Source organism: Rana temporaria, chromosome 10, assembly GCF_905171775.1.
Source record: "Rana temporaria chromosome 10, aRanTem1.1, whole genome shotgun sequence".
Classification (NCBI taxonomy): domain Eukaryota; kingdom Metazoa; phylum Chordata; class Amphibia; order Anura; family Ranidae; genus Rana; species Rana temporaria.
Window position 1 is genome coordinate 27,832,412 of NC_053498.1, and position 13,905 is coordinate 27,846,316.

Below are 13,905 nucleotides of genomic sequence, written 5' to 3' on the forward strand. Positions count from 1 at the left end.
ACGGCGTGCTGAAAAAAACGAAGTTCAATGCTTCCAAGCATGCGTCGACTTGATTCTGAGCATGCGCTGGTTTTTAACCGATGCTTTTGCATACTAACGATCGGTTTTGACCTATCCATCGGTTAAAATTTAAAGCAAGTTCTCATTTTTTTTATCCTAAGGTTAACTAACCTATGGGGCCTACACATGATCGGTTTGGACTGATGAAAACGGTCCTTCAGACCGTTGTCCTCTAAGACATTCGGATGATAGGGTCAAAACTTTGTGTAAACAACATGAAAGCATGGATCCACCCTGCCTTGCATCAGTGGTTCAGGCCGGTGGTGGCGCTGTAATGGTGTGGGGTTTATTTTCTTGCCACACTTTGGGCCCCTTAGTACCAATTGAGCATTGTTTAACCACCATGGCCTGCCTATTGTTGCCTAGAATTCTCATCTCCTTTCGTTCTGTAACTCACTTGTGGTTCATTCCAGAGGAATAAGCAACAACAAAGAATTATTACAGTACACATAAAGCACAAAGTATTTGGGTGTGCTGTGCTATTACACCCCTGACCTCACCATATAGCCAAACATAAGTGAACAACCCTCCAAGCTTGGGGGTTTCATATGTAGGGTACAGCTAATGCTACCACATACAAAGACATTTTAGACAATGAAGCTGGCCATACATTTTTTTAAACTTAGGCCCCGTACACACGACCGAACATGTCTGCTGAAACTGGTCCGCGGACCAGTTTCAGCAGACATGTTCGGTCGTGTGTACGGCCGAGCGGACAGGTTTCCAGCGGACATTTGTCCAGCCGACCGTTTTGCAGCGCACAAATGTTTCTTAGCATGCTAAGAAACATGTCCGCTGGAAGCCTGTCGGTCGGACATGTTCGGTCGTCTGTACAGACTCACCGTACGTGTACGATCGGCCGCCATCCCTCGCATGCATCGAAGTGATTTGACGCATGCGTGGAAGCTTTGAACTTTCAGGGCCGCGCACGTCGCCACGACGGCACGGCCACGTCCCCGCGTATCGTGTACGCAGGGATTTCTGTCTGATGGTGTGTACAACCATCAGACAGAAATCTCCGGGCGGACCGTTTTGAGCGGACAGTCCGTCCGTCTGTACGAGGCCTAAGGCCTTGTACACACGATAGGATAGCCAGAGGTGAATGGAGGGTCCAATTGGTCGGACTGTCAGACAGACCTTGTAAAAGCGGCTTAAGGCTACTTTCACACTGATGTGCTGCGGTTTACCCGCACCACGTTTTGCAACGCAATGTACCTTTGGCTTTCCTGCACTTTGCAATAGACTTCTATTACATTCTGCAGGTTTGGTGCACCTTCAGAAAGCTCACCAAACTCGCAGGTAATAACAGAAGTCTATGGCTCAGTGCAGGTAACCCGCATGTAAACAGCTCTGCACCTGTGGATCAGTTTGAAAGCCCAGTAACCACAGCAGAAAAGATATGCCCATATATACACTGTAATTTTAGTAATAAACTGACCTTTAATAACAGTCTTTTATTGTATTCCATCCCAGAGCAGGAGGTCACAGGCCACACCAGAGGGCTCTGCGGGCCACATGTTGCCCCCGGGCCACTGGTTGGGCACCCCTGCTCTATAGTGTGTACTTGTTTTAATCTAAAGCACCTAGTGTGATTTCTGTCATCCCACTGCTATCTGCATGAGCATGACACACTTCTTATGGGTCCTGACCACAGAATGTCGGGAGATGGCCTGTCCCCCCTCCAGCACACAGATGGTGATTGACAGCTCCTGCTGTGCATATTTCTCAATAAGACTGTGTGTGTGGCTGGGGGAGGGTCCTTTCCTTCCACTCAGGTCTCCGTTTACACCCAGCTCTCCTCATGATGCTATGCAGTGTGTGATTTCAAATCCCTGCCCACTGCCTGCTAAAGCTGAGAAATAGCTTTTGATCTGTGTGTTTTAGAAGACTAGAAAAGAGAGGGCCACAGATAAACAGGTTCAACTTTTGTAGGAGGAATTGTTTCATCTCTATGTAGCACCTCAGGCTGGTCACTTCAGTGATTATATGCAAGAGTTTACAATCACTGTAGGAAACCATTTTAATGTCAAAATGTTTAATAGCCAAGTGGAAATTTTCATATGGACTACATTTTTGTGAAAAAGAGAAAGTTAAAGTGAGGTTCCTACTGCAATTGGAAAAAGCTGATTCATGATTTTAAGAGTTTTAGGAAAAGAACAAGCAGCATTGTGAATGGTTTGGAGGTAACTTCTTCCTTGATCAGTAGACATGTGCACACTGAAATATTTTGTTTCAGAATTTTGTTTTTGTCCGAAAAAATAAATTAATTTAGTTACTCCTGAAATTCGTTTTTATTTATTTTGTTTTGTTTAAAAAATGCATTAGTCCAAAAATCCGAATTAATTAAGGTCAAATCTGTCAATTAAAGGCTTATGGTGTCTGTCGAATGTTCTAAGAAGATTCGACGAAGCAGCTAAACTGTACAAGGCCGCGATCGTACATTTCCGGTCGAATGCTCCGCCCACAAGCTCTAGTAGAATTCTAATGTTGTATGACTAGTAATAATTATATTTATTAATTATTATTACTAGCCAACCAACGTCTATAGCCTATGGGCGAAGCATTTGACCATAAATGTCCGCTCGCGGCCATTGTATGTTTTTAGCTGCTTTGTCGAATCTTCATATCTCTATAATGTCGAATCTTTCCTCTCTATGTCGAATAATCTTGGACTAATAGAGTTAAGGTTAGGCCCATTCAACCACAGGTTGGATAGACACAGGCCCGGATTCAGGTAGATTTGCCCCTACCCGCGATTCACGGAGCTCCGTAAATTGCGTGTGCGCTATGTAAACTTGCCCTGCGTAAGGGCGCCTAATGTAAATGATCCCGTAGGGGGCGGGAATCATTTAAATTAGGCGCGCTCCTGCGCCGAGCGTAGAGCGCATGCTCCGTCGGGAAACTTTCAAGGACGTCATTTGCTTCAAAGTGAACGTGAATGGCGTCCAGCGCCATTCACGAATCACTTACGCAAATTACGTAAAATTCGAACGTTGCGACGCGGGAACGACGGGTATACTTTAGCATTGGCTGCCCCTGCTATTAGAAGGGGCAGCCTTACGCTAAACACGCCGTACGGAAACAACGTAAATTGCATACGCAGGGCTCGCGCAACATTGTGAATCGGTGTTAGTATGCAATTTGCATACTATACGCTGACCACAATGGGAACGCCCCCTAGCGGTCATCGCAAGAATGCAGCCTAGATACGCGTGGCATAAGAGCCTTATGCCACGCAGATTTTAGGCTGCAGTCGGCGTTACGATGTTCCTGAATCAGGAGCATTCGTAACGCCGGGGCAAGTAAGCAATTGCGCTGTGTAACCTATGGTTACACAGGCGCAATTGCTACTTGAATCTGGGCCACAGATTGCTATTGTCACCGTAATGTAGAATCTTCTATCCACATCGAACTGTTGTCGCAAAAACACGAAAATAAAGCATTTTTTTATGTCGGGTCTTTCGAATTTTGGATTCTGCACGTTCGTTAAATGAACGTGAAAATCCCAGAAATTCGGACGAAAATGCATTCAGGCAAAAACGATCTATTGATCAGAGCTTTCACCTAAAGAAGGACAATGTTGCTTGTGAAATGTACATAGAAATACTTGTGATTCCAATAAAGGGGGCCAGACTATACAAAGGTCAGCATAGCAGATTGAATTAAAAAAAACGGACTAAATTTCATTCAGTGTGGATGGGGGAATCCTCCCCACTGTGTCATTGTATTCTGACAGAGGTGAGACCTCCCCACCATCACCATACACAGATCAGCGCTGCAGCCTATTGCCTGCGGCACGGATCAATTGAAAATATGTAACAGTGTGGTTGAACAGACCAGATTCTATTCAGCCACAGTGGCCACACATGGATTGAAATGCATCCAGTTCCTGCTGAACCGGCTAAGTTTAAAAAAAATGTATGGTCAGCTTCATTGTCTAAACATGTACCCTACATATGAAACCCCCAAGCTTGGAGGGTTGTTCACTTATGTTTGGCTATATGGTGAGGTCAGGAGTGTAATAGCACAGCACAACCAAATACTTTGTGCTTTATGTGTACTCACAATAATTCTTTGTTGTTGCTTATTCTTCTGGAATGAACCATGAGTGAGTTACAGAACGAAAGGAGATGAGGATTCTAGGCAACAATAGGCAGGCCATGGTGGTTAAACAATGCTCAGTTGGTACTAAGGGGCCCAAAGTGTGGCAAGAAAATAAACCCCACACCATTACAGCGCCACCACCAGCCTGAACCACTGATGCAAGGCAGGGTGGATCCATGATTTCATGTTGTTTACGCGAAGTTCCGACCCTATCATCTGAATGTCGCAGCTAAAATCGAGACTTATCAGACCAGGCAAGGTTTTTACAATCTTGTATTGTCCAATTTTGGTGAGCCTGTGTTAAATGTAGCCTCAGTTTCTTGTTCTTAGCTGACAGGATTGGCACCTGGTGTGATCTTCCGCTTCATCTGTTTCAAGTTCGATGTGTTGTGCGCTTAGAGATGGTATTCTGCATACCTTGATTGTAACGAGTGGTTATTTGAGTTAGGGCTCTTTCACACGGGCGGCCCGTTCAGGTCCGCCTGACAGTTTTTTTGGCGGACCTGAACGGGCGCTCCTCTATGGACCCCCGGATGTCATCGGTGACATGCCCGCTGACATCCGACCCCCTTCGATCCGCCAAAGTGTGACGGAGGAAAAACCTACTTTTCCATCCATCTGGCGGATCGGGTGAACACGGACAGACGGTCCGTGTTCATCCAATCCCCCCATAGGGGAGAGCGGAGAAAAGACAGGGCGGTCCCTGCACAGTGTGCGGGGACCGCCCTGTCATCCGTCGGCTCAGCGGGGATCAACGGAGCGATCCCCGCTGAGCAAGCGGAGGTTCACGGGGCGGATCAGTAGGGGCCTTACTGTTGCCTTCTATCATCTCAAACCTCCTTTTGACCTTTGACATCAACAAGGCATTTTCATCCACACAACTGCCACTCGCTGTATATCGGTAGATCGGCTTCTGTTCAACCACAGTGGCCACACATGGATCGAAATTCATCCGGTCCCTGCTAAACGAGCTGCATTTTCATTCATGTATGGCCAGCTTAATTGTCTTTGTATGCTGTAGCATTAGCTGTACCCTACATATGAAACCCCCAAGCTTGGAGGGTTGTCCACATATGTTTGGCTACATCAGGCATGTCTAAAGTGCGGCCCGCGTTCCAGTTTTGGACGGCCCGCCTGGTGATCTTGACATGTATATCTTTTGTGGCCCCAACGAATCCCCGAGCGCCAGGGACTACAAAAGATAGTATGCTGGCTGCCTTGGAGGGGACGGGACGAGTGTCGTGCATACAGGAGAGTATGTCCTGTTTACACGGCATCCTGTGTAAAAGGAAGTCCCGTCTCCTGCGCTGCCATTGGACAACGGTTCTGTCCATCACAGGAGGCTGGACTTTCAATTAAAGAGGCCAGTTGAGAAAACAAGAGTTTCTCCTGTTTGTCTGTTAGCGCTCGTCCCGCCCCCTCCCTGTTTCCTCTGCAGGCTGCACTGACGATAATGGTAAGTCTGCATTTATGGCAATGTAGAGGGTGCTGCATTTATGGCAAAGTAGAGGGTGCTGCATTTATGGCAATACGGTGGGTGCTGCATTTATGGCAATATGGTGGGTGCTGCATTTATGGCAATACGGTGGGTGCTGCATTCATGGCAATACGGTGGGTGCTGCGTTCATGGCAATACGGAGGGTGCTGCAGATAGGCGCTGATTAGGCTGCTTTGAAGGGCACTGACCCTTATTTTGCTTCACAGTTCTTTATTTAAAATTTAAGATTTTTTTTCCTGAATCTCTTCCTTTTTTAAAGTGAAGGGCCCAGATTCTCAAAGGGCTTACGACGGCGCAACGCAATGTACGCCGTCGTAAGTCCTAATCTGGGCCGTCGTATCTATGCGACTGATTCTTAGAATCAGTTACGCATAGATATCCATTAGATCTGACAGTTTTCTCCGTCGAGTATGCAAATTAGCTAGATACGCGAATTCCCGAACGTACGCGCGGTCGACGCAGTGAAGTTACAGCGTTTACGTTAGATTTGCGCCGCGTAAAGTTGCCCCTGCTATATGAGGGGCAACCAATGTTAAGTATGGCCGTCGTTCCCGCGTCAACATTTTAAAATTTACGTTGTTTGCGTAAGTCGTCCGTGAATGGGGCTGGACGCCATTCAAGCATGCTTTCCGGAACGAATTATGCTCGCAAACCAAAGTTTTACTGTATCTATAATTATCTGAATAAACCTACCCAATCAAATCAGTGTCAATTAATGATACTGGACTTGGGCCAAAAATCCAGCACTGAAATTTTTGCACTGAATAGAGCTGACCATACAGTAATGTTTGAAGTGCGTTTAATCATTGCGTTGGGTAAAAAGCTACAGTATATACTTTGCATTTTATGAAAGTGATATTAGTTTGTATGTACACTCAGTACAGGTGTTCTGTCATTATTATTACTGCCAGGCACTGTAAATGCATTCACGTCAAAACCAATGACGTCCTTGCGACGTCATTTGGAGCAATGCACCCTGGGATATTTTCCGGACGGCGCATGCGCAGTATGTTCGGCGCTTAATTTAAATGCTCCACGCCCCCTACCCGGCTAATTTGAATTAGGCAGGCTTGCGCCGGGTGATTTACGCTACGCCGCCGCAACTTTACAACTTTACAGGCAAGTTCTTTGTGAATAAAGCACTTGCCTGTAAAACTTGCGGCGGCGTAATGTAAATCAGATACGTTACGCCCGCACAGTTTTACGCCCATATACGAGAATCTGGGCCAAGGTGCGTGTTATACGCTGATAAATAAAGTATATTCAAATAACACGCCCAAGCTTATCTCTTCACCACACACAGCCACAAAGGCAAGAGAATTCTTGTTGGGCAGTGTATTAGTGCTCAGAGGAACACACCGAATTTTAATGATTTAAAAAATGTCAGGCAAAATGGTCGGCCCTCAAGCACGTTCACTTCATCAAATCTGGCCCTCTTTGAAAAAAGTTTGGACACCCCTGGGCTACATAGTCAGGTGGGATGGTCAGGAGTGGAACAGCACATCCAAATACTTTGTGCTTTATATGTACTTATACAATAATTCTTTGTTGTCGCTTATTCTTCTGGAATGAACCACAAGTGAGTTACAGAAGCAAGGAGAGGAAGATTCTAGGCATTTAGGGGTCAATCCACAAAGATCCGGCGTAACTTAATTTTTCCCATTTAAGTTACACTGCCTTAAAATTTCTACTAAAGTGCCCGATCCACAAAGCACTTACCTAGAAATTTTGGGCTGTGTAACCTAAATTCCGCCGGCGCAAGGCGTTCCTCTTTTCATGGGGGCGATTCCCATTTAAATTAGGCGCGCTCCCGCGCCGGCCGTACTGCGCATGCTCGTGACATCATTTTCCCGACGTGCATAGCGCGAAATTACGTTACGCCGAGCTTTGTGGATTGCGACGGGTCAATAAAGTTGCGTCGGGGAAAAAAAAAGATACGGCGGAAAAAAAAAAATTCAAAACAAAAAAAAAATTGCGTCCCTGGACAGAAGGGTCTGTTTTTACAAGGTGTAAACAGTTTACACTTTGTAAAAGCAGCCCTAATTTTGCGTTTGTAAACTAAAACTTACGGAGAAAAAACGAAGCGTAAAAGCTTTGTGGATCTCCGTAAGTGCTAATTTGCATACCCGAGGCGGCATTTCGACGAGAAATGCCCCCAGTGGCGGATGCGGTACTGCATCCTAAGATCCGGCAGTGTAAGTCCCTTACACATGCCGGATCTTCTGTCTATCTATGAGAAACTGATTCTGTGGATCAGTTCCATATATAGAAACAGGGATACGACGGCGTAACAGCAGTTACGCCGGCGTATCCCTTTTGTGGATTTGGCCCTTAGAGAGTATGGTTGCAAGAAAAAAAAAATGTGATTGATTTTGTGGTATCATCATGACGTTGGAGTATTCTGCTTTGACAAAACACGTGTCTCAGCGGCCTCTGATTGAAGGTGTCATTGCACAACCGACAAGATGCATAAAAACCAGTTCCAAGAGTGAAGCCAATCTTATTCACTCACCGTAAATCTGATGTCACTGCCCTAACGTGACCCACGAGTGAAGAACCTCACTTTCGAATCAGCGTTTTATGAGAAGTATTATGCTTCATGTCAGAATTGCATTAAATGTGATGGTGATAAAACTCTCACCAGGATACAAATTATTACTGTTAAAGGTTAAACTTTAATTTGAATACTTCTCTGTTTACTCCTTGCCCCAGGTTCACCTATTTCTGGACGTGACATTAATGTGAAATGCATTTACAGTGCCTGGCAGTAATAATAAAGACAGAACACCTGTACTGAGTGTACATACAAACTAATATCACTTTCATAAAATGCAAAGTACATACTGTAGCTTTTTGCCAAACACAAAAATTAACCAAGAGTCGGACCAAAATGCAGGTAAAGGACCTGGGCAGTTTTCGCGATTCGGCACTGCGTCGATTTAACTGACAATTGCGCAGTCGTGCGACGTGGCTCCCAAACAAAATTGGCGTCCTTTTTTTTCCCACAAATAGAGCTTTCTTTTGGTGGTATTTGATCACCTCTGCGGTATTTTTTGCGCTATAAACAAAAATAGAGCGACAATTTTGAAAAAAATTCAATATTTTTTCCTTTTTGCTATAATAAATATCCCCCAAAAATATATATAAAATTTTTTTTTTCTCAGTTTAGGCCGATACGTATTCTTCTACCTATAAGCAATAAGCGTTTATCGATTGGTTTGCGCCAAATTTATAGTGTTTACAAAATAGGGTATAGTTTTATTGCATTTTTATTAATAATTATTTTTTACTACTAATGTCGAAGATCAGCGATTTTTTTTTTGTTACCGCGACATTATGGCGGACACATCTGACAATTTTGATACATTTTTGGGACAATTGTCATTTTCACAGCAAAAAATGCTAAAAAAATGCACTGTTTACTGTGAAAATGACAATTGCAGTTTGGGAGTTAACCACTAGGGGGCGCTGAATGGGTTAAGTGTGACCTCATATGTGTTTCTAACTGTAGGGGGGCGGTGCTGAATGTGTGACGTCATTGACCGTGCTTCCCTATATCAGGGAACACACGATCAATGACAGCGCCACAGTGAAGAACGGGGAAGTGGTTAAACGCACTTCAAACATTACTGTATGGTCAGCTCTAATCAGTGCAAAAATTTCAGTGCTGGATTTTTGGCCCAAGTCCAGTATCATTAATTGATACTGATTTGATTGGGTAGGTTTATTCAGATAATTATAGATACAGTAAAACTTTGGTTTGCGAGCATAATCGTTCCGGAAAGCATGCTTGTAATCCAAAGCACTTGTATATCAAAGCGTATTTCCCCATCAAAAATAAGGGAAACTCAGATGATTCGTTCCACAACCATTTATTCATAAGTCCTTCAAGCGGGGGTTCACCCATAAAATATTTAACATTATATTCAGGCGAGTTGTTAGAATCACAATCAGGTGTTTTTTTTTAAATCGTTGCCGTACATACCGTTTTATAGATATATGTTCTCCGCGGCTTCCAGGTATAATCTGCGGGACTCGGCGTTCCTAATTGATTGACAGGCTTCCGTCCGTCGCATACAGCGCGTCACGAGTTGCCGAAAGAAGCCGAACGTCGGTGCGCAGGCGCCTTATAGAGCCGACTCGCACTCCGGCTTCTTTCGGCAACTTGTGACGCGCTGTATGTGACGGTCGGAAGCCTGTCAATCAATTAGGAATGCTCAGTCCTGAAGATCATACCCGGAAGCCGCGGAGAACATATATCTATAAAACGGTATGTATTTAACCACTTGCTTACTGGGCACATAAACCCCCTTCGTGCCCAGGCGAAATTTCAGCTTCCGGCACTGCGTTGCTTTAACTGACATTTGCGCGGTCGTGCGACGTGGCTCCCAAACAAAATTGACGTCCTTTTTTCCCCACAAATAGAGCTTTCTTTTGGTGGTATTTGATCACCTGTGCTATAAACAAAAATAGAGCGACAATTTAAAAAAAATATATATATTTTTTACTTCTTGCTATAATAAATATCCCATTTTGTTTTAAAAAAAATCTTTTTTTTTTTCTCAGTTAAGGCTGATACGTATTTTTCGACGTATTTTTGTAAAAAAAAAAAAATCGTAATAAGCGACTGGTTTGCGCAAAAGTTATAGCGCCTACAAAATAGGGGACAGAATTATGATTTTTTTTTAATTTATTCTTTTTTTTACTAGTAATGGCGGCGATCTGCGATTTTTATTGGGACTGCAACGTTATGGCGGACACATTGGACACTTTTGACACAAATTTGGCGCCATTCACATTTATACAGCGATCAGTGCTATAAAAATGCACTAATTACTGTATAAATGTGACTGTCAGGGAAGGGGTTAACACTAGGGGGTGAGGAAGGGGTTAAATGTGTATCCTAGGTGTGTTCTAACTGTGTGGGGGAAGGGGGGTGACTGGGGGAGGTGACCGATGCTGTGTCCCTATGTACAAAAGACACAGATCGGTCTCCTCTCCTCTGACAGCACGTGGAGCTCTGTGTTTACACACAGAGCTCCACGTCCCTGCTGTCTTACCGACGATCGCGTGTACCCGGCGGACATCGCGGCCGCCAGGTACACGCATCGGCTCTTCGGCGATGCGCCGGGACAGTGTTTACCCGCTGCACGCCCCCCAGTGGCGCGCGCGTGTAATGCACATAAAAGGACGTCTAAAGAAGTCCACTCGGCACTTGAGAGCCGCGCTGTGGACGTCTTTTGTCTATAGCGCGGGTCTCCAGTAGTTAAAAAAAAAACACCCGATTGTGCTTCTAACAACTCGCCTGAATCTAATGTTAAAAAAAAATTTGGGGGTGAACCCCCGCTTTCAGTTTATAGTCCATATAAAAGGATTATAGCAATGTGATAGGTTGTATAACCATAAAATGTCCTTCCACAAATGGAAGCCTCCACAATGGGATTATAAGCAAAATCTAGCAGAAGCTACAGAGTATAAAAGAGAAGAGAGGCGCCTCTGAGGCCGCGTACACACGGTCGGTCCAAACCGATGAAAACAGCCTGAAGTCCAGTTTCATCGGTCCAAACCGACCGTGTGTACGGCCCATCGGTCCGTTGTCCTTCGGTCAAAAATTTTAGAACTTGCTTTAAAATCGAACCGATGGACCGCTGCCCGATAGGTCCAAACCGATGGTTAGTACACAAAAGCATCGGTTCAAAACCCGCGCATGCTCAGAATCAAGTCGACGCATGCTTGGAAGCATTGAACTTCTTTTTTTTCAGCACGTTGTGTGTTTAACGTTACCGCGTTCTGACCCGATCGGTTTTTTAACTGATGGTGTGTACGCACATCAGACCATAAGGCCACTTCAGCGTTGAACCGATGAAAACGGTCTGTCGGACCATTCTCATCGGTTTGGACCGACCGTGTGTACAATATGGTTACATTTAAAGGGGTTGTAAAGGTTGTTTGTTTGTTTTTTACCTTAATGTGAAAAAAACTGGCAACTGATGGCCCCCCCCCCCCCGTTTTACTTACCTGAGCCCGAATCTGCTGTGCGCCTCCCCTTCTCTTCGGAGTCTGGCCATAAATTGGCTAGATGTTCTAGAATGATAGCAGCGCAGCCATTGGCTTGCGCTGCTGTCAATCACATGCAATGATGCGGTGCGCTGGGGCTGTATGATACAGTCAGCAGCTATGACCGCCGGCTGTATCACGGGAGCGTGCCTGCAAGCTAACCCCCTTGGGAGAGCGCTTCCCATGAAGGGGGTAAGCTGATGTGGGGAGGAGCTAAAAAAACTGCAGCCGAGGGACCCCAGAAGACCAGGATCGGGGCCACTGTGTGCAAAATGAGCTGCACAGCGGAGGCAAGTATAAAACGTTTGTTATTTTTTTTTTTAAACAGGAACCTTTAGTGTCCCTTTTAATGAAGATCCAACATTTAGCAACTCACATAGCACATTTAAGTATACAGGCATCAGGACTAAAGTTGTCCACATAGACCATCCCTCGCACCGCCGCCTTTCACCGCTGTCAGTCTGCAATCGCGATCGTAAAGACTACCCTGCAGGAGAACGATCTGAAAGTGAGGCTTGAAGCGCTCGTAGAGGGCAGAGTGGAAGACATGACGTTGATGGCAGTGAGGAGGAAGGTTTATGTGGACATCTTTTCCCCCGGATGCCTGCATATAAAATAAAGGGAAGTTTTCTCTGACACAGACCTCATCAAAACAGGTGTCTCCATTAGAAAATGTCCCCTCTTTGTTTGCAGTGATAATCATAATAACCTTTTGGATATCCTTTCACTTTTTTCTTGTGGCAATGGTTACCAGGACAAATAGGAACTGTGAAACACCTCAATGTGTGCATATGGTTAGAAAAAGTTATTAAGTGTTGTAACAAGGACGTATTTTACAACAGTATTGTTTTTTCCTGGTTCCTGGTGCTTTCTAGGGTTAGGCAAGACATGCAAATATAAAAAAAAAGTAAAACAATCATCAAATTGATTCTAAAAAGAGTTGGCAAAACAAAATAAAGGAGAAATCAATCCAGGATGCAGAGTGTGCAGATTGAATGATCTGAACCCTTCAGTTTCATATTTGTCCCAGTCAGTGATTTACAATATATTGAATCTAGAGGATCAGAATGAGGGCCAGGCAATTCTAATTTTTAGAAGCAGGTGGCAATGTCAGAACAGGTAGCTGTCTAATAACAGAACTTTCAAGGTGAACATATACAGACTTTAACTAATACTTTGCCTCTGTTTTCTCATAGCTATATCTTCCGGTTAAGCTGCACACATCTCGGACAGTGGGCCATTGGCTATGTGACCTCTACTGGCGGTATCCTGCAGACCATCCCTCACAAGTCTTTATATGAAGCTCTGAATGAAGGAGAGAAAGAGGGCCTGTGAGTCAGAAATGCATCTTGGGGTTTTATGGGGGTCTGTGTGGGACACAAAGAACTCAGAAGGTGGTTCAGGGGCTGTAAAGCCGCGTACACACGATCAGTCCATCCGATGAGAACGGTCTGATGGACCGTTTTCATCTGTTAACCGATGAAGCTGACTGATGGTAAGTCGTGCCTACACACCATCGGTTAAAAAAACGATTGTGTCAGAACGCGGTGACGTAAAACACAACGACGTGCTGAAAAAAACAAAGTTCAATGCTTCCAAGCATGCGTCGACTTGATTCTGAGCATGCGTGGATTTTTAACCAATGCTTGTGCCTACTACCGATCGGTTTTGACCTATCGGTTAGGAATACATCGGTTAAATTTAAAGCAAGTTGGCTTTTTTTAAACCGATGGTTAAATAACCTATGGGGCCCACACAGGATCGGTTTTGACCGATGAAAACGGTCCTTCAGACCGTTGTCCTCTGTTTAACCTATCGTGTGTACAAGGCCTTAGAGTCAGTGTTGGTCAAATGATGTGAGGGAAAGGGCTGATTAAAGGCTGTAAGAGTGAGATCTGTTCAGAGGATGTGAGGGTGCGGACTGATCTGAGGTTATGATGGCGATGGTTGGAAATTGGTTGTTAGCATGAGGATTTGATGATGAGGGCTAGTTTGGTGAGTGTGAGAAAAGCTAAAATGGTGATGAATTGTCAGGTACTGTGACGATGACTGCTGGTCAGAAGGCCTTGAGGATGGTGATTGGTAAGGAGAATGAGCATGATGGCTGGTCAGGGGTCTGTGAGGCTGAAGGTTGTAGGTGTGATGGCTGGTCAGAAGGCTGTGAGAAAAGCTAAAATGGTGATGAA

The 13,905-nt window shown here is 44.8% G+C and overlaps 1 protein-coding gene across 2 annotated transcripts in view; it reads left to right on the forward strand.

Moving 5' to 3' along the window:
* CBLC (Cbl proto-oncogene C) overlaps nucleotides 1–13,905 on the forward strand; it is a 61,293-nt gene that overhangs the window by 33,703 nt on the left and 13,685 nt on the right. For both annotated transcript variants that reach the window (XM_040327452.1, XM_040327451.1), the window contains one exon: nucleotides 12,916–13,050. In XM_040327452.1, the coding sequence (XP_040183386.1) occupies nucleotides 12,916–13,050 (135 nt within the window). The remainder of the gene's footprint in view (nucleotides 1–12,915; nucleotides 13,051–13,905) is intronic.